The sequence below is a fragment of the Vipera berus genome, assembly GCF_964194415.1.
Source record: "Vipera berus genome assembly, chromosome: 1".
Lineage (NCBI taxonomy): Eukaryota > Metazoa > Chordata > Lepidosauria > Squamata > Viperidae > Vipera > Vipera berus.
Genome location: NC_138202.1, coordinates 150,403,257 through 150,423,593, shown reverse-complemented (window position 1 = coordinate 150,423,593; position 20,337 = coordinate 150,403,257). Strand labels below are relative to the sequence as shown.

At 41.8% G+C, this 20,337-nt stretch overlaps 1 protein-coding gene across 1 annotated transcript; it reads left to right on the top strand.

Moving 5' to 3' along the window:
* The first annotated feature begins 2,281 nt into the window (after nt 1-2,281).
* CYTIP (cytohesin 1 interacting protein) lies at nt 2,282-18,916 on the top strand. Its single transcript, XM_081341690.1, has 8 exons — nt 2,282-2,496; nt 8,229-8,278; nt 9,388-9,442; nt 11,738-11,825; nt 11,936-12,029; nt 13,113-13,182; nt 15,681-15,747; nt 18,167-18,916. Exons 1-8 carry the CDS (start codon nt 2,326-2,328, stop codon nt 18,628-18,630), a joined length of 1,059 nt encoding a protein of 352 aa, XP_081197816.1. The 5' UTR covers nt 2,282-2,325; the 3' UTR covers nt 18,631-18,916.
* Nucleotides 18,917-20,337: the final 1,421 nt, after the last annotated feature.

The following is a 20,337-nucleotide window of genomic DNA, read 5'->3' as shown; positions in this document are numbered from 1 at the left end:
GTGTTGCTGGAAACTTCCTGTACTTTGTGTTGCAGTTCTTGGGCATATTTATTTTTATTTATTTATTTTAATTCCATTTATATCCCGCCCTTCTCTGAAGACTCAGGGCGGCTTACAATTTAAGCACAAACCAATGTGCTTAGCAATAGCCTTCATTCTATGTATATGCCTGCTTATTAGGGCTTTCACACACACACCCCTAAGCGGCATTATTACAAAGTCAGCTTAATTGCCCCCAACAATCTGGGTCCTCATTTTACTTACCTTGGAAGGATGGAAGGCTGAGTCAACCTTGAGCCTGGTGGGACTCGAACCTGCACTAATTGTAGGCAGCTGGTGTTACTTAAGGAGGCATTAGCCCACTGCTCCACCAAGGCTCTATTATCATGGATTCTTTCTTTATCTATAATAAGCAGTCCTCTGAAGCACTAGTTCCCCATTCGGACCTACAACCAGTGTTCCAATGTGGAAGGCAACAAAAAGTGGTCAGAGAGGACCAATGAATTACTGGACTTCTCCCCTCCCATTTCCAAGGCTGGACTGATGAAATAGTGGACTATTTTTGCTTTACTTCATTCATTCATCCATCCATTCATTCATTCATTCATTCATTCATCTATCAATCATATATCCAGCCCTATTATTTTTACAAATAGCTCAAGGCAATGAAGATATCTAACACACCTTCCTCTTTTTATTTTCCCAACAACAACCCTATGAGCTGGGCAGAGAGAGTGTGATTGGCCCAAGGTCACCCAGCTGGCTTTCAAGTCTAAGGCAGGACTAGAACTACTGGTCTCTCATATTCTAGCCTTGTGCCTTAAACACTAGACCAGACTAGCTCTCAGATGAGTGAAATTGACATGGATTTGGCTAATTTTCCCTAGTATCCCAACTATTAAATGGTGGTGTTTCCTTTCCCTGCCCAACAGTCTAGTAGTTGTTGTACCACACAGATAACTGTTGAGTATGTGGGGAGAATCAATGGAGGGGGGGCTCATGCAAAAGGTCTCTCAATGGGAAACCACATGTCGTCAAAACCCACCCTTGGAATGGAAAGTTATTGGCACTTGTATTCCCAGCACAGGTGGGAGGAATTTAGAAACAGAGGAGCCCACCAATTAGGAGTCTTAGTTACCAAAAACCTGACAGAACAACTAGTTGGCATGATTGTCAAAGCTTAAGAAGTGAAATCTGTACACTCCTAAACTGCTTAAATTCAGCAGGGGAGACCGCAAGCTTGCTAGGAGGAAGAGCCCAAAGCCTGATGGAATATACTTTGAAGGTGGCATTGGGCAGAGTTGGAATAAGAGGAAATGTTATTTTAATACTGAGACAACCAAATATGGTAGACTGGGAATGAAATGAAAACATCATGAGTGGATGATGGTAGAGCAAATAAGTTGCTGGGGGCATGTTGACTCAGCCTTCCATCCTTCCGAGGTAGGTAAAATGAGGACCCAGATTGTTGGGGGCAATAAGCTGACTTTGTAAAAATGCAGCTTGAGGGGGGCGAAAGCCCTAATAAACAGGCATATACATAGGATGAAGGCTATTGCTAAGCACATTTGATTTGTGCTTAGATTGTAAGCCGCCCTGAGTCTTCGGAGAAGGGCGGGATATAAATGGGATTAAAATAAAAATAAACAAATGTTTGTGCTGTGGCTAGGTGCAACCTGGAAAACTCTGTATAGAGCACTGAAAATAAAACATGATTCCCAACTTTTCATCTCTACCTTGCCAGAGTCAGGTAGGTAGGGAGAGCCCTGTCTCATTCAAAAATGAGTAATATTCCCCTACTGATGTATTTGAAAAAGGGTTGCTTTACTTTTAAGTAACAGTTTTAATCTCTCTCTCTCCCCCCCCACCCTCCCTGCTCCCCATCTCTCTCTGATTTCTGCCATGCTGTTGCAAATGGTGGGTCCCTTAATAAAAAAAAATGTAAAGACATTTATAAAAGAAATCAAACCATCAGATCTGGAGAGATTGACAGATGGTGTTTTGGACACAGATTATCAAGGGGCAGAAAAATAGCGTGTTAAGAGTCCCTTCTATCTGCCACTAGCTGAAGGAGGCAGGGGAAGAATAAGCAGATTGTTCAGTCTCATAAGCAAAAAAACCAAAACCAAAAAAAAACCCCCAACCAAACACTACATGCCGTGAGTAACACTGAGTGCTCTGAGAAAACAGATTTATGTAACCTGCACCTAAACCACAAGTCACATGAGTTCCCCTATGTTTTTTTTTTTTGGTATATTTTGGGCTAGAGTGGTTATGCTTTTAGCCGGCTTCCTCACTCATGAATGAGTTCAGCCTGAATGCAAGATGTCCTTGAAGAGGCTGATTCAACAGAGAGGCAATGCCAACTGTGTGGGCTACTGTCTCAGCTCCAATTACAGCCCATCTTTGGAGCCATTTGCCGTTCCACCTTTGGACAACCAGAGAAGACAACGGTTCCCAGACCCAACTGGGACATTGGCCAAGGACTGCAAACAGGTACTGCTTACTTCAGAACTTTGCAGGATATTGTTTGTGTTGACTATAAAAGACATATTTCTTTTCTTTTTGGCTAACCAGAAATACAAATGTAGAAGATGGTTACTGGCAACTCAGAAGACTCAAGGCTAAACTAGTTTTGTACCAGGAGCGTTGCTTGAATTACAGAAATTTAGTAGGAATTTAGATGGTGATATTTTTTTTCTTCTCCTTTTTTTCACGTTACTCAGTGTATATGTGTGCGTGTGTGTGTATACATACACATACATATATAATTGGCTTTATATAGATATACATGTGTATGTATTTATGAACACTTTCTTCCTTCCTCCCTCTTCTGGAATATATTTTTATTTCACATGCCTAAATAATTCATAGCAATTTCAGCGCTATGAAAGTTGCTGGAGTGCAGGGTGCCCTTTGCTCTTCTCTGTCAGACAGAAAATGCTTTGGGCAATCTCTAGGTAGCAGAGTGGTGTTGATAAAGGGATTGTAATCCCAACTGATTTTAATGCAATCCAAAAATGCATCTTGTTCCCATAACAGCAGCCTCCTGGGTCAGCTTGACTAAAGTCAATTCTTGGAATCGCAGTCCTGATACAACTGAAGGGTGCCAGCATAGAGAAGGCGCTTTAAAACTGCCGGTCACGGGTTCTGTGCTTAAGATCAGGCCAATAGTCCAAGCCACCTTTGACCTAAAGTCCTGTTGCTTTTTCTTAACTGTCTACTTGTGCCAAATGGGGATTCTGCTGCATTTAAGAATATGTTGAGAAGATCATATGGTGGTAGTTAAACCAGGAGCATCTCTTACTCTCTATTTTAGGGAGATGAGTTTTGTTCTTACAGATGAACTCAATAGAAGTTATTTCTGAATAATCACACATTATTAATTCTGTCTTTGACAAAAAAAATCCCCACAATCTCTAATTAGTCACTTGGGCTTTGTTAATTTATTTATTGTATTACTTGAGACAGTGTAAGGGAGGGGGGGCACAACAGCTCAAAATGTTGGGTGTGATTGTCCAAACTTCTACCTCCTTCTTAATGTGCATGGGACACACTTCACACAGATAAAAGGGGTGGGGCTTTTATTGACCAGTCTCACCTGCCATTTTGGAATCATTGACTGTGCTTGAAGATGCCCCTGCAGAGTTTGAATCTCTGTGGCAATAATTTCTTCACCTGAGAGAATATCTGAGATCAATCTTGTTTTCTAACCATCAGTCACCATATCCAAATGCCCAAAGTGGCCTCAGAAAAACATTGAGGAAAAAAAGGACAGAAAACAACACATTTTTAAGAGATCATTTTAAAGAGAACAAAAACTTAGCTGTTAGTTAATATAAAGGCCACTCCTGAGAAACCACTGTCTCTCTGTGATTGCCTTAGAAAAGTCCTATTTTGTAGCTGTCAACTCCCCCCAACTTAGAATAGTAGAATTAACATCATAATTAAAAAAACCAGAAGCCCTCTGAAATTCCTCTCTCAAATATATCCCCATCTACATATGCAAGCTAGCCCATCTATTTTACAGCTCTCCCTAAGAGCCTTGGTGGAGCAGTGGGCTAATGCCTCCTTAAGTAACACCAGCTGCCTGCAATTAGTGCAGGTTCGCATCCCACCAGGCTCAAGGTTGACTCAGCCTTCCATCCTTCCGAGGTAGGTAAAATGAGGACCCAGATTGTTGGGGGCAATAAGCTGACTTTGTAATAATGCCGCTTGGGGTGTGTGTGAAAGCCCTAATAAGCAGGCATATACATAGAATGAAGGCTACTGCTAAGCTTGTAAGCCGCCCTGAGTCTTCAGAGAAGGGCGGGATATAAATGGAATAAAAATAAAAATAAAATAAAAATAAAATAAATGTTAAGGGCAGCCCTTCACCACCATATTTACCATCTCTGCAGCAGATTTCACTTAAGGTGCAACATTAGATATAAGCCCTCAAGAAACCAGTTTTGATTCCATTAACTGTAGAAACGTCAAAGATTCAGCACGGCTAAACAAGCTACTTTGCTACAGATGAGAAAGAAGTCATGCACACTTACAAGAAGATCTTGTAAGATCACAGGAGTGAAGGTCTCTATGTCATTCCCCAAGGTTTAAATCCTAGGCCTTTTCCTCAGCATCTTTTTGAGTCAATGGTCCTGAGGGTTGGAGATATTTGTTCCATGTTTCTGTCTAGCCTCAGAATTATTAGTCCTCACCTTTCGAGATTTAGTCCTTCTACCTGGCTATCCTGGTAGTTTTGGTGTTGGAATGATGTTTCATCAACTGGAAATAAATGTGTTTTCCAGAGGTGGCTTCATAAAGGACCATTGCACATAATGTTCATTTACTGTATATCCCGTTAATTGTTCATTATCACAGCAGGTGGCACACATTACCTGGGCTAAGAAACTAAATAGGGATAGAGCTAGTTAGTTCATATAGAGAAAATTTCAGGAAATCCCTTTTAAAAAAAAATCTCTGAAGAAAGCAATAGAAAATTACAGTTGCATCATTATGAGGAAAACTACAGAGAGGTGTAAATGAGCTACAGAGAATATATTTTAATATTATGTTCAGAGCTCAGTAAATAGTGTTGTCTGACTAAATTTAACTCAAGGCAACAATATTAAGTGCTTTTAAATATTTTTATATTTTCCCTAGTTTATATGCCATCCAGAGATCATTGGAGTTGGGTGGCCAATATATTTAAACAAACAAACAAACAAACAAACAAACGGTAAAGGTAAAGGTAAAGGTTCCCCCGCACATGCGTGCTAGTCGTTTCCAACTCTAGGGGCCGGTGCTCATCTCCGTTTCAAAGCTGAAGAGCCAGCGCTTGTCCGAGGACAGTGGCGTAGCGTGGGGGGTGCAGGGGGGGCCGGCCGCACCGGCCGTAACATCTGGGGGGGCGCGCTCGCACTCGCAGCTCTCTGCCCCTGCCTGGCTCACTCACTCTCTCTCACTGCAGTGCTGGCTGTGCGAATCCGATCCGAGCCGCCGGGTCGCCGCCCACTCGAGTGCTAAAATCCACGGGTTAGGGGGCGCAAATTACTTCCCTTGCCCCGGGTGCTGACAACCCACGCTACACCACTGTCCGAGGACGTCTCCGTGGTCATGTGGCCGGCATGACTAGACGCCAAAGGCACACGGAACGCTGTTACCTTCCCACTGTAGTGGTCCCTATTTTTCTACTTGCATTTTTACGTGCTTTCGAACTGCTAGGTTGGCAGAAAAACAAATAATAAAAAGGCCCAATTCATACAGTGTCCTGCTTCATTGGGGCTTCTGGTTTTCCAGTGAAGAAGGCCCACAGTATTCTCTCGATTTATAAGCATCAGGTGTATGACTAAAGATGCTTGAACCAAGTCCTCCTACGGTCTTTTAAGTAGTGCCAAATTTATCAGAATTGGTAGATTCCAGCTAAAAATTCTGTACAACTAGAATGGACCCTAGTAAAAGAATCAAAATCTGCAAAAATATAGTCTCAGGTTGTTGCTGCTGTTCTTTTCTGCTGTTGTTCTTTTTTCATAGTTCCTTGATATTTAATTTAATTTAATTTAATTTAATAACATTTATATACCGCCCTTCTCCCTGAGGACTCAGGGCGGTTCACAGGGCAGAATAAAATACCAAATACAAACATTAAAAAGAGATTAAACAGTTGCCCTAGTTAAAACAATAGGAGTACAATTCTAAAAACCCCAAGATAAAATTAAGAGACCAAAGATAAAACAACCCCACCGATCCCCATCAGGCTAGGCCGGCTTGTACAAACAAAAACGTCTTGAGATCGCGACGAAAGGAGCGAAGATCGGGCGCCATCCGGAGCTCTACCGGTAGCTGATTCCACAGCTCCGGAGCGCCCACAGAGAAGGATCTCCCCCTGGGGGCCACCAATCGACATTCTCTGATCGGTGGCACCCTGAGGAAGCCCTCTCTGTGGGAACGCACAGGGCGCAGGGAGCTTGATGCCGGCAGCAGATGTTCCCTAAGGTACTCCGGCCCCATGCCATGGAGGGCTTTAAACACCGTTACCAGTACCTTGAATCTCACCCGGAAGACAACTGGCAACCAATGCAGCTCACGGAGCAGAGGTGTAACGTGGGAGTATCGGGAGACTCCCAACACAACTCTCGCGGCTGCATTCTGTACCAGTTGGAGCTTCCGGGTGGTCCTCAAGGGCAGCCCCATGTAGAGAGCGTTGCAGTAGTCCAGACGAGAGGACACGAGCGCATGAGTGACCGTGCACAAATCATCCCGGCTAAGATAGGGCCGCAACTGGCGCACCAGGCGAACCTGGGCGAAGGCCCCCCTCTTGAACGAGGAATCTATGTTGATATGGTATTTTGTTCAGGAAGATAGGAGAGGCTGTAAAAGTTTACAAAGAATAAATAAACTGGAGTTTGCGTACTGTCACAAAAGGGGATATTCAGAATCAAATAGAATTTAAAAGGCGCATATATATTTGAACAATTGGCAAATTAGCATGTGGTATGTGAATGTTATCAAAAACAAATTTATGGCAAAATAAAGGATTTTCCTCACCCATTCGAACTCACTATGATAAGAACTTAATAGATCTGATGAGAACTTTAGAGGACGTTATGGAGAAGAAGCTGTCCATGATAACTGAATGAGATGCCCACATTGAGAAGAAAAGTATCTCTTATTCAGGGAGGCTTTTTGACAGCCAAAGATGGACCGGTCAGTAGCTACTCAACATAATAACTAGTCAGATGAATATATTTCTAATATATTTCTATGAGACCTGGCTTAAAAACAGTAACTGTGAGAGGGGCCTTGGAGTCCTAGTGGATGATCACTTGACCATGAACCAGCAGTGTGCAGCAGCAGCCAAAAAAGCTAATACAGTCCTGGGTTATATAAACAGAGGCATAGAATCAAGATCACATGAAGTATTAGTACCATTTTATAAAACCCTAGTAAGACCACACCTGGAATACTGCAGCCAATTTTGGTCAACATATCACAAAAAAGATGTTGAGAGTTTGGAAAAGCAACTAAGATGATCAAAGGCTGGACACTAAAACATACAAAGAACAGCTGCAGGACTTGGGTTTGGCTTGTCTAAAGAAAAGGAGAAACAGGGGCGACATGATAGTAGTATCCCAGTATTTGAGGGGCTGCCACAAGATGAGGGGGTCATGTTATTCTCCAAAGCACAAGAGGGCAGGACAAGAAACAAAAGTTGGAAACTGAACAAAGAGAGAAGCAACCTAGAATTAAGGAGAAACTTCCTGACAGTGAGGAAAATTAACCAGTGGAACAGCTTGCCTCCAGAAATCATGGACGCTCCATCACTGGAGATTTTTAAGAAGAGGCTAAACAGTCACTTATCTGAGATGGTATAGGTTCTCCTGCTTAAGCGGTGGACTTGACTAGAAGACCTCCAAGGTCCCCTTCCAACTCTATTCTATTCTACTACTAGCTAAAGATGGAAGATAGCTGTTGTGGTTATGATCTGAATGTGGCTTTCTACTCTGAAAAAATTGGTTATGAACAAAATTGGGGTCAATCAAAACAAGATTTCTAACAGTTATACTGGCTGTCTTCTCCTGATGAAGTATTTGGAAAAGCAATTTTCTTGTTTATTTCATTAAGGATTTCTATTGGTCTGCATGTAATATTTTCATCATGTTAGTGATTTTATTTGATAGAAAAAAAAGGCTTGTCTGTGTGTTTATGTGATGAACTAATTTCCTGGTTTCTATTTCTATTTCCAGCTTGCTTTAAATAGAACGAGCTCCATAGGCAAATCTTTTGGCCCACACAGGTAATAAATATATTACTTTGCTCTATTCTTTTATTATTTGTTTGTTATCTTCCAGCCTGTAAAGCAAAAAATGTGTAGGAAGATAGAGGAACATAATGAATGGTGAAGATGTAAGCATGAGATTACTGCAGTGAAATATGTGGGCTGTACAGAGGTGAAAAGATTAAATAATTCATAAGAGCAACCTCACTGTGAAACCGGTAACAATACGGTTATTATGCCACATTGTGGCAAAATTAGAGAGATTAAGTAGGTATGTATATTAGATTAAAAATATATCTTGAAAGACATTACATGCAATATCATTTCCACGGGAAACAAACGGCTGATTGATCTGGTAGCAAATGCACAATGAAGTGACCCACCATTTTCTGTTCTGTTAACTTCACCATCTGATTTATCCAACCAAATCGGAAAGCCAAGTATGTAACCTGCATGGATTGATGCAGACAATAAATATGCTGAATAGACATAATTTAACTGCGTGCCAGTTGTCCCCAAAATTATCCCAGGGAGATAAATATAAACATAAATTGTGAGCTGGAGGAGATGTGAGATAACAGCAAAACTTTGCTCTACCTTGATTTCTCAGCTGTGTCCATTGTTAATTTTTTTTTCACATGTTGAACTGATCTAGCATTCCCCCTTTAGAATGATAACAGCTGTCTGCCTTTTCTGTTCCCTTATCATGACTAAAGCCCATTTTGAACACAGTAGAATCTCTCAGGTCTATTTCTTTAAATTTTTTGAGTTCCAGCTTGGAGATCCTTGCCTTGCCTTGCATTTTCTCTAATTTCTGCCAATGATTTATTTCATTTATTTCACCGTTATTCTAGAGCCACCTTCTCCAATGTGGTCTCCTCTGGGTATTTTGGGATTTTGTCCTACTTAAAAACTGCTAGAGGACACAAAGCTGGAGAACTATTTGATTTCCTCAATGTAGGAGGTTTCCGTATTACTTTTGTTATCAGTAAAATTAAAGATTATTTCACAAGAAAAGCCCATTCATAAGTTACCATTTTTGTTCACTATATCTACTAATTGCTACTGGTAGTAATGTTAGATGGCATAGCCTAACAAGTTCTTCCTATGTTTTTTTTTTAATGCAGAAAGACATTTATAATCTTCAAAGAAGACAATGAAACTTTTGGATTTGAAATCCAGGTGAGGCTTTAGCTTAGCCATCTCCATGGGCTAATATGTGGGACAGCAAATAGTAGTTCGAGATAAAAGACTGACTTCAACAAAAGCATCCATTGTTACTGGCTCATTGCTCAACGTCAGCAGGACTTGAACGCTTCCTCTTAAATTTGTACAGTGCTCTGCATCAAGCATTCTGGGGCTTTGTGGAAAATTGAAACAGTGGCTCCTACCTTACTATCCTTGGAGCACTGCTTCTATTGAGTGTGGCGTGAATGACACCGAAGACCCATCGGAGTCATTTTGCTTGAGGAACTTACAATTACATACTGGCTGCTGGGGCTTGAAGGAAGAGACTTCAAAACTAACCTCATTAATAAAGCTGATGGAGCAATTTTGGGCCATGTGCTTTTTGTTGTTATTTACTGTATCTTATGTTGCAAGTCTTTAGGGAGAAATCATAATATTGAACAGGCATACCCATGAAATCACAAGAGTTAACTCACCATGAAAGAAGCTGTCCTTTCTTAGAAGGGAACAGTGATATGTGGTCATCTTAATTCTTTGAAGGAAACATTCAAAGGGATTGTGTGGCACAGGCAGGCTGAAAATACAAACAAAAAAAGAGGGAATGCTGATCTGCTTCTTAAGCATCTTAGCTATTCCTACGTGGAGGATGTGTGTGTGTGTGTGTGTGTGTGTGTGTGTGTGTGTGTATTTTTTCCCCTACCACTGAAACATATGCAAAGTTCACTTTTTTTAATTGTTGAAAATATCCATTTTCATACAATTCTGTAGAATTAAAGGAGGACCACAGTGGTGTCCTCTGCCAGTGGCACTGGTGCCCAAATAGCAACAACTGTTTTATTTCTGATTCAAGGGATGGCATTTGCCTATTGACATCACATGTGTCATGCTTTGTCACCCTGCCTACCACCCAGTTGCCTGTGGAGGGCAATTATGGGGCGATGGTCTTTCAGCTTAGAGACCATTGCCCAATAATCACCAAGACGGAATGAAAGGGGATTACGTGTTCTTCACAGGGCCAGCCCTACCAGGTGGTAAAATGAGTCATTTACCCCCTGCATCAAATCCCAGGACGTTTCTACACTGTGCTATGGAGAGAGTCGTGTGTCGGGTAATTGGAGCTGCTTCTTAAGTTAGCTTAGTCCCTTCAGATGCAGGGAAAGGTACTATTCCTATCACAGTTGAGAAAACATTCAACTGCTCATCCAATCAGATTTTGTACAGTATGTGGAACAGTAGGGGATGCTACCTTGTCCTCTGTCATAAGCAGCAAAATGTTTGGGCCTGGGTCCTGGTCCTTGCTCCTTCTCTTTCGGGGTGTCTGTGAAGGGCCTGGGGTCAAACAACTCAAGAGAACAGCGACCAATCTGTGCAATGCACATTTTAAAAGTGGGATTTCAGTTGCCCTCTTGATTTTTCAACACTCCCTGTTCCCTTTTCTTCCCTTTACGGCATGTCTAAAAATTGAATCTCAGATTGGGGAACAGTGCAGGGAATCTTCTGTGGTGCAAGGGCTGAGCTTCCTCCTAATCATATTGCTGCAGCTTGGTAATCAGTCATATGCAATGCAAGAACACGACAGCCCAGTTGTTGGGTGGGTAGACCTATTTTTTCCTCTGATTGTTCTTGTTACTTTTCTTTAAACGATAAAAAGAGGAAATGTTTATTTTTGCACTTGACAAGTGAAGCTTTCCATGGGCGTAGGCAGTTTGGTAGAGATTTAAGGCAACCTCACCTTCCTGCACCATGTTAGAAGCTCAGGATCGCTGCTTACACACTGCCAAGAAGAAACACACCACCAAAGAATGAAGAGACTAAGACATCATTTTATAGATGTAATCAATGGAAATTTAAATAACTTAAATTTTATTAAAATACACCAGCCCTCAGTGAGAAAATAGGGGTCTGTAGGAGCCATCTGTTTGCTGAGTCTTGTAACTGTTGGCCAACTTCCAACTATGATGAGTAACTTCAAGGGCTTGTATTGGACAATCCTATCAATGGAGGACATTTTCTAGCAGCCTTATCCCTGATTGATTTACTCCCCTTCCTCTGTTGGATTTGTGTGATAAACCATTCAACTGACCATCATCCAGACTAAAATGTAGTTGGCTTCTCAATAAGTCATGTGAATCCAGCTAAAATAACAGGCTATTCTTTGAAAAAGGGGACAGATAGCCACCCTAGTGGTAGCTAGGAATTGAGGCCCAAAACTGCAAGGCAGTGTTTCTCTTCTAACAATAATTCTTTTGTTTCATTCTTTACTTTAATTCTTTAATTCTTCCATTTTAGTGCCAAAGTAATCGTTTCATGGAAATTTGCACTTACATTTGCAACGTGAAAAAAGGAAGCCCAGCATTTCTTACTGGACTCCAACATGGTAACTAGTCTTAGCATTCCTATGGTTTAAGGGATCACATTTCTGAGGATGTAGAAAGATTGATGAACATCAAAATACACTTAATATATTTCATTTTGTAATTGTCCCAGGTTACATCTTGATCAACATCAATGGAGTGAGCACTGAAGGGCTAAGTCACAAAGAACAGGTGGACATGATTAAATCATCTAGGAATATTTTAAGGTAACCAAGAAATCTTGGGCGGCTGTCTGAACTTATTTTAGCAATGATGATGATGATGGGAGGGACCTTGGAGGTCATCTAGTCCAACCCCTTGCTCAGGCAGGAAACCCTATACCATTTCAGACAAATGGCTGTCCAGTCTCTTCTAAAAAAACTTCCAGTGTTGGAGCATTCACAGCTTCTGGACGCAGGTTATTCCACTGATTAATTGTTCTGTCAGAAAATTTCTCCTTAGTTTTAGGCTGGAGAAATTTTTTGACAGTTAGAACAATTAATCAGTGGAACAACCTGCCTCCAGGTTGTTATGTATTTGTTATTGATTGTGGAGGTTAGTGCATTAATTTTTCACATGCCAAGGAAGGGATATGGCTGTTCTTAGATTGGAAAGCCACTACAAATGGGAACAAACACATCTTTGTACTATACCAGGGTGGAGAGATGGCTGGGGTGACTTTCTGATGGATGAATGAGATATATCATAACAAATGGATGAGGATTAAATGATAGCACTCTGCCACTTAAAATTACAGTTTTCCCAAAAATCAGAAATAGTGGACAGTCCAGCTGCTTATTCTTTTCCTGAGATACAACTAGACGGACCATCTTTCTCATTGTTTTTCCCTTTGACTAGTTGGAAGCATGATTAAGTGGCATTCTTTTGCAACTACATTCACTTCTTAACTACTGGCACTTATTTCTTTTAACTACTAGTCAAAATAACTAAAAGTTTAACTTTTAGCTAAACTATCTTCCAGTTCAGATAGAGGGGACTTGCATCCACAGAACTCTTTCTCTCTCTCTCTCTCCCCACCCCCAATGGGATCATTATTAGAGACCCCCAAAGGCCTTTGTGGCTGGCTACGATGGGAAAAACTTTTCTTGGCCCCCTAAATGATATTTCTTTCTGTAAGCTATCTTTCTGAAATGGACTGATCTGAAAAAACTCTTGCTTGCATTCTTAGGGTTGTATTGTCATAAAATTGTATAAAACTGATGGTGGTGGTGGTGGTGGTGGTGGTGATGATATTAGTAATGCAATTATTGATTGGACGGTGCTGATGATATCGGTAATTGAATTTATAGGTTAGATACTGTGAATGAAGCCCTGATTATGAAAAGAATGGAACTGGAAACCAAGTTGCATTGCATGAAGGTACGATTTCTATTTCCTACGGGAATAGGGTGGTATACAGGTCCAATAAAATAAATAAATAAATAAAATGGAAAGCAAGCACGTGTATTGGCTTCAATCAGATTCTAAGATGAAGGGAACCCCTTGGACTGCTCAGTGATGCAAAGCTGGATCCCAGCAAAAGTAGCCCCACTGAATCAGGACTATTGTGAAACTATGTGAGCAATTCAGTGGACAGAGAAAGAGTCTAGAAACAAAATCCGTATCCAGGTTAATTCCTCCATAAATGAAAACACTTGATGTCAAAGTCAATTCCTCCACTTATCTACTTGGTGTTTTTGCCAGGATTTCTCTCCCTGCTTTATAGCTACAGATATAAGCTTAACCTATTAACAAGTAAGGGACGCGGTGGCTCAGTGGGTTGGGACGCTGAGCTTGTCGATTAGAAGGTCGGCAGTTTGGCAGGTCAAATCCCGAGTGCCGCATAACAGAGTGAGCGCCTGTTACTCGTCCCAGCTTCTGCCAACCTAGCAGTTTGAAAGCACGTAAAAATGCAAGTAGAAAAATAGGGACCACTACAGTGGGAAGGTAACAGTGTTCCGTGCGCCTTTGGCGTCTAGTCATGCCGGCCACATGACCACAGAGATGTCCTTGGACAAGCGCTGGCTCTTCGGCTTTGAAATGGAGATGAGCACCAGCCCCTATAGTCGGAAACGACTAGCACGCATGTGCGGGGGAACCTTTACCTTTACTATTAACAAGTAATGAATTTATAGGCACACGCCTGTTTATTATTATTTGTTTAAAGTGCAACATTCACTGAAGCTAGCTCAAAACTCTGTTGTCTGTTTCTATAAAATTGGACCAAGACCAGGGAGACCCAGATTCAAATCCAGCATCCACAATGAAAAACTCACTGAGCGAAGCTGAACACCTCATTCTCTTTCAACCCAATCTACCATACAGGGCTTTTGTTATGGAAAAGAAAATAGAAGAAGAAAGTATAAGCTACTGCCTTTTTCTCCCTCTCTGCTTACTGTAATGCTTTGGCTCATTGGAATAGAGAGATTAGGTATCAATTATATACAAGCCACAAAGTTTCCAGAAGTAAATTGTTCCAACATTTGTAAGAAAAGCCCAATCTATGGAAGCAGCACATGGGATCTGCTTATACTCTTGCTATCCCTCTATTGGGATGACTGGTTTGAATGAGATGCCCAGTGATCCTCACACCCACCTGACCATCAGTAGCTCCCCAGTGCAGATTTAAACCTTGCAATTAACTGCATCCTAAGATATTTCTGGACTACGCTACAGTGGTTTGCTCACCTGCTGATGGCTTTCCTACCAAGTTGTGATGTTTAATAGGACCAAAGTGGCAAATTAGTGTTTAACCAAACTCTTTCCAATTTGGGGGAGGGCAGCAACTGGCCCACTACTCAAAGGGCAGCTGTGGCCCTGAGTCTCCAAGAAACTGCCCATCTAAATAATGCTTGGAATACAACCTCTACTGTGACTTTCTCAGTACAAGTAGTCCTCCACTTATAACCATTCATTTAATGACCGTTCAAATTTACAATGGCACTGAAAAAAGGGACTTATGGCCAGTTTTCACATATATGACCATTGCAACCTTCCCACAGTTATGTGATCGAAATTTGGGTGCTTGGCAACCGGCGTGTATTTAGCTTCCCAGGATCTTGGGAATGCCATTTGCAACCATCCTAGAGATTTCCTGTCAAGCAAAGTCAATGGGGAAAGCCGGATTCACTTAATGACTGCACAATTCACTTAACAACTTCAGGGATTTGCTTAACATCCCTGGCAAAAAAGCTCGTAAATTGGGACATGACTCACCTAGCATTTACTTAGCAACAGAAATTCTGGACTCAACTGTGGTTTTAAGTCGAGGACTACCTGAACGTTAAGTCATTTACTGATACAATAGAAAACAATTAGGCTCCATTGAAGTAATTTAGAACTGGAGTTACACAAAAGAAAAATTCATATACAGGTAGTCCTCGAGTTACAACCACAAGTGAACCCAAAATTTATGTTGCTAAGTGAAACAATAGTTAAGTGAGTTTTGCCCCATTTTATGGCTTTTCTTGCCACAGTTGTTAAGTTAATCATTGCATTTGTTAAGTCAGTAACATGGTTGTTAAGTGAATCTGGCTTCACAAAAGCTGATCACATGACCCCAGGACATGACAACTGTCATAAGTATGAATCAGTCACTAAGCACCTGAATTTTGATCAGGTGACCATGGGGATGCTGCAACAGTCATAAGTGTGAAAAACGGTCATAAGTCACTTTTTTCAAGGCTGTTGTAACTTTGAACAGACACTGAATGAACGTAAGTTGAGGATTATCTGTATTATTGTATCCAGTCCTGAGATACCTTCAGGAGAAATTTTGCACAATGAGAAATAACTAAAGCGTGGAGTCGCTGCCTGATAAAGACTGTGTTACATTACAGTAGTTTCCAAATGACTAAGTGCTGTTTTCCCTTTGACAGAAAACTCTGCAAGATAAGTTGACCGAGCTCCAGGCCCTGTGCTTACGAGAAAAGCACCTAGCTTGTGGTAAGTCTGAATGTCCTGTTGCAGAAGTAAGAAACGGTAACACCCAATTTCTGTATGGACATGACGCAGACTCAGTTAATAGTTGTAAAGTTGCTTAGTTTCAGTTTTGTTTGCGTCGTTTGAAGGAAGTTCTGAAGAGGAATAAGAGCCATATGCTTCTTTTATGAAACGTACATTGACGATAGTCTTTGTGGTGGGTGTGCCACATCGAGAAAGTTGTAAAATTAGATATTAAAGTGATTTTCTTTTTAATCTTGCCATTCTGACGGTTATTGATGGCTATCAATTGCTTAGTTTTATTATAGTTCTGTTGTGATTCAGGGTCAGCCTGTGGGTTCGGCAGTTGGGTCAGACAAATCAGAGGAGGAGGGGGGTGTTGAAGACCTTGCTGAGGGGGTTGAAGATCTTGCTGATGATAGCCCTCAGGCAGGCCCCTCCCACTTGGTCACCATGGAGACCCAGCTGTGTGAGCCTGACAGTGTGGATGAAAATGACCCACAGCTGGCCCTGTTCAAGGACGCCCGACGCAGGAGGCAGTCAAGTAGGAGTAAACAGAGGAAGGCTGTGGGGCTTCTCGGAAGGAGGCAGAGAGAGGCCACGCCCTGAACTCTTTATAAAGGGAATGTTTGGGGAGGGATGGTTTGCTGAAAGCAACCGCTCAGATAGTGTTTCAAAGCTCCTGAATCTTGGTTTGAGTCTTGTTTGTTTTTTGTAGTAATAAATTTGGCAGACGTCATTCCAGCCTCTTGCCGTTTATAAAGGGGTTGCCTTTTCTGCAGGGCCGGTAGCAGGCTGGTACAGAACAAGTTCCTTGTCATTTCCCCAATGTAGGCTAATATAAAGATACATCACATGCATTAAATAAACCAGCACTATTTTTTCTGTCTGACTCTTATCACTTTGTCTGGATGATTTGGAAAAAAAATCTCTATTTTTCATGTCAAGGTGCATGGAGTGCTCTAGAGATTTAAAAATCATGCTGCAGGAGACTTTTTTAAAATATGTTTTTATTTCATTCAAAAGATTAAAGATTAAAATACCAAATCCAAAGGAGAAAAAAATTACCAAAGACAAACCAAAACTAATTTTAGTTCGTCTTCGTTAATTTTTCCCCCTTTGGACTCTGCTGAGTTCTGATTGACACTTAGGATTTTCAATGAGTGTGTCATTTATTTATTTGTTTGTTTATTAAATTTATATGCTGCCTCTATAAGGTGACCCTGGTCTTTTTTATTTGTTTAGCTTGGTCAAGCTCATGGAAGGGGATAGTGGCAGAAAAAAGTTGGAATCTGGACTTTCTAAATTATAGTTTACAATCCAGAGACTGAAGATAATCTAAACTACAATTCCCAGTATTCTTCACCATTTACTTTGCTGGCTCTGCAACACGGCAATTTATTGTCTCTTCTAAAGTCAACCAAGTAGTGTTTAGCCCAATGTGTTCTGTACCAGCCTACTACCGGCCCTGCAGAAAAGGCAGGGACAACCCCTTTACAAACGGCAAGAGGCTGGAACTAAGCCTGCCAAATTTATTAACATAAAACAGAGCAAAACAAGACACGAACCATGAAACGGCGCTATTCAAACGGTTGCCTTCAGCAAACCAGCCCTCCCACACATTCCCCTTTTAAACAGTTCAGGGCGTGGCTTCTCTCTGCCTCCTTCCGAGGTGCCCCATTGCCTTCCTCTGTTTACTCCTGATTGACTGCCTCCTGCGTCGGGCGTCCTTGAACAGGGCCAGCTGTGGGTCATCTTCATCCACGCTGTCAGGCTCACACAGCTGGGTCTGCGTCGTAACCAGATGGGAGGGGCCTGGCTGAGGGCTCTGCGGAGCCTCAAGGCCATCATCAGCAAGCTCTCCAACACCCTCATCAAGCTCTCCAACACCCCCCCCTCCTCCTCTGAATCGTCCGACCCAACTGCCGAACCCACAGGCTGACCCTGAATCACAACACAATGTTTCTCAACCTTGACCATTAGAAGATGTGTGAACTTCAACTCCCAGAATTCCCCAGTCAGCATAGCTGGCTGGGGAATTCTGGGAGTTGAAGTCCACACATCTTCAAGTGGTCAGGGTTGAGAAATACTGATTTAGGCCAAAATGACACCAATGAGAATAGGCCTCCAGGGCTGAGTGATACTAGGAAAACTTTACCAGCGATTACCAAGGAAACAGCCTTAAAGGTTGCTGGGGATTGTAACTCGGCAACATGAGGAGGCTTTCATGTCACCCTCGTGTCTGTTCAACATTCACACTCATATAGAAGAAGTCTCACAGAACTCTGGAAACTAACCTTTTGCTCCACATGTAAAGGCTTCCAGTGTCTTCATAGTAATCAAATGGTAATTTTGGTATTCTTCTGGTACAAAGAAACATTTCTGAGAATATAATGCTTGTTTTCTTCCATTTTCTCTTCAGGAGAACTGTGCTCACTACCAGATTCTGCAGGATTAGAAGGACCTAATATCTTTGGTGATCATGCTGGATTAGAATCTGCACTGGGCAGTAAGCCCCGATTTTCCAGTGAAAGCAGCTGCTTAAGCCGTCTTAGCTCAATGACTCTGGATAGTGAGGACAGCTTTTACCAATCCAGTGTTTTCGAAGACCCCGCTAAGGAGGTTTTTAGCCGACAATCAAGCACAGAAGACGACTGCTTTCTTCCAACTGGTAGTAACAAAGTGAAGAAGACGTCACTGAGAAGGCATCGGAGTATCAGTGTGACTAGCAATGTCTGTAGATCTCCTTCAAAGAATGGAGATAACTTCTCAAAGATCTTTGGGACTCTCCCACGGAAAAGCAGAAAGGGAAGTATTCAAAAGAAGCTGTTGACTTTCATTCCTGGCCTTCACCGAGCTATGGAAGAGGATGAAAGTCGTGTCTGACAATGGAACAAGTTTAGAATGACAATAGTTCACAGAAACCTTGGACTGCAATTTGCATTTTTGAAATCAAATCAGGCCTGCATTTCATACTTTCAATCAGTAAAACAATGGCAATAAAATAAATAGTTTGGATTGATAGTTTTGAGGGTTTTTTTCTCATATAGTTTCTAGATAATTGGATTGATAACATACATTCGGGTGTTATTTGTGGATTTTTGGCGGGAAGCAGGAAAGATGGTGACTAGACTTGTTGCCTAGTAACACTATAATATAGGCCTGAAACAATGAGAAGGCAGCAATTTGTAAGAACTAAGACTTCATGTACACCTATAAGTGCTCAATTGCTAGCAAGACATGTATTTTTTCCAGTGCTTTTTTTCTAAAAAAAAAAAAGGTGCCGGAACTCTCATCTTGGCGGGTGCAGGAGGCAGGGGGGCAGGGGGGTGGCGCTGCTGTGGTCACGGGTGCGAGGGGTGTTGGTGGCGGGCTGCCCCCCGGGGCTGGAGCCGGTGTGGCTGGTGCTGTGGGAGCAGCGCGGCCCACTCTATATGGCAGGGCTGCGCAGGGCAAGCGGTGGAGGCGGTGCGGGCCAGGCGATGCAGGGCGGCCACTTAGGCACGCAGGGAGAGGCAACGGTGGCACAGGTCCAGCACCAGGTAAGCCACCAGCCTGGCTGACACGGGTGAGCACAAGGAAGGAGTGCACATGGACTCTGCAGAATCCACCTCCCACTCCTTGTCCTCTCTTACTTACCTAGTTGAGATGGTGTAGTTGGGTAGCAGGGAGGGATGCAAAGTTCCTGCCAACTCGCCTTCGCTGCAGACAACTTGCCAGTGCAAAGTTTGCTGGCCAGGTCTTTTGGCACGGTCAGCAGCAATTCCTATTGGCTTTCAAAAGCCAATAGGGTTTTGAAAGCCAATAGAGGAAGTAGCATAGCTTGCGCAAAAGCTTTTTTTTGTGTGCAAAAAAGGGTGCCGGAACGCCATTCTGAGCGTTCTATGAGAAAAAAAGCCCTGCTTTTTTGTTTTAATCTTATGATTTTAAAAATATTGTAAGTTGCCCCAAACCTTGCCATGTGGATTGCGTACAAATATTATATAATCGGTAAACAAAGGTAGAACATATGTTAAATATACATCAAATGATAATATGCTTCCCTACAAAGTCAATTCTTGCTCAGTGACAGACCAAGGAGTTAACTCGGAAAGGCAAGAGGAAAATCTAGAAGAGGTCTGTGCAACTTGTAGAAGGGAAAGGCCCACATTGATAAATTAAAAATCTTTGTGGTCTGCAAAGGAATGCTGGTAGGCTAATCAATGATTTGGTGACTAGAAAAGCATCTACAGTGTTGGAGTTCGTGGTCATGGTAAACCATGGAGGTACTAGGCAACATGACTTTCAGGGCAGTGGTGGTGATTTTATTACTTTTTTTAAAAAAAAAAAGTCTGTGCTCTGTCCAAGGGTGCTTGGTAGGCTGCATGTACAGGCCTGGACTAGAATTTATTTTGGAGCATTCAACTATCTAGAGCAGGCATGTCAAACTCATTTTGTTTGAGGCAACTTCTTATAAAAGAATTGCCATTAATTTGTTTTAATAAAATAATTTAAATCAATTTTTCACTTGATTTCAAATTAAATGAATTATATTGGTTGACAATGAGATTTTTTTTAGTACAATTGCCAAATGCAATAAACTGGTTTTAGGTA

Excerpts from the sequence above, each read along its gene's own strand:
- CYTIP (XM_081341690.1), top strand. The coding sequence starts at position 2,326 with ATGTCCTTGAAGAGGCTGATTCAACAGAGAGGCAATGCCAACTGTGTG. Across the intron at positions 11,826-11,935 it reads TCTTACTGGACTCCAACATG|GTTACATCTTGATCAACATC; the intron begins GTAACTAGTCTT and ends TAATTGTCCCAG. Across the intron at positions 13,183-15,680 it reads CCAAGTTGCATTGCATGAAG|AAAACTCTGCAAGATAAGTT; the intron begins GTACGATTTCTA and ends TCCCTTTGACAG.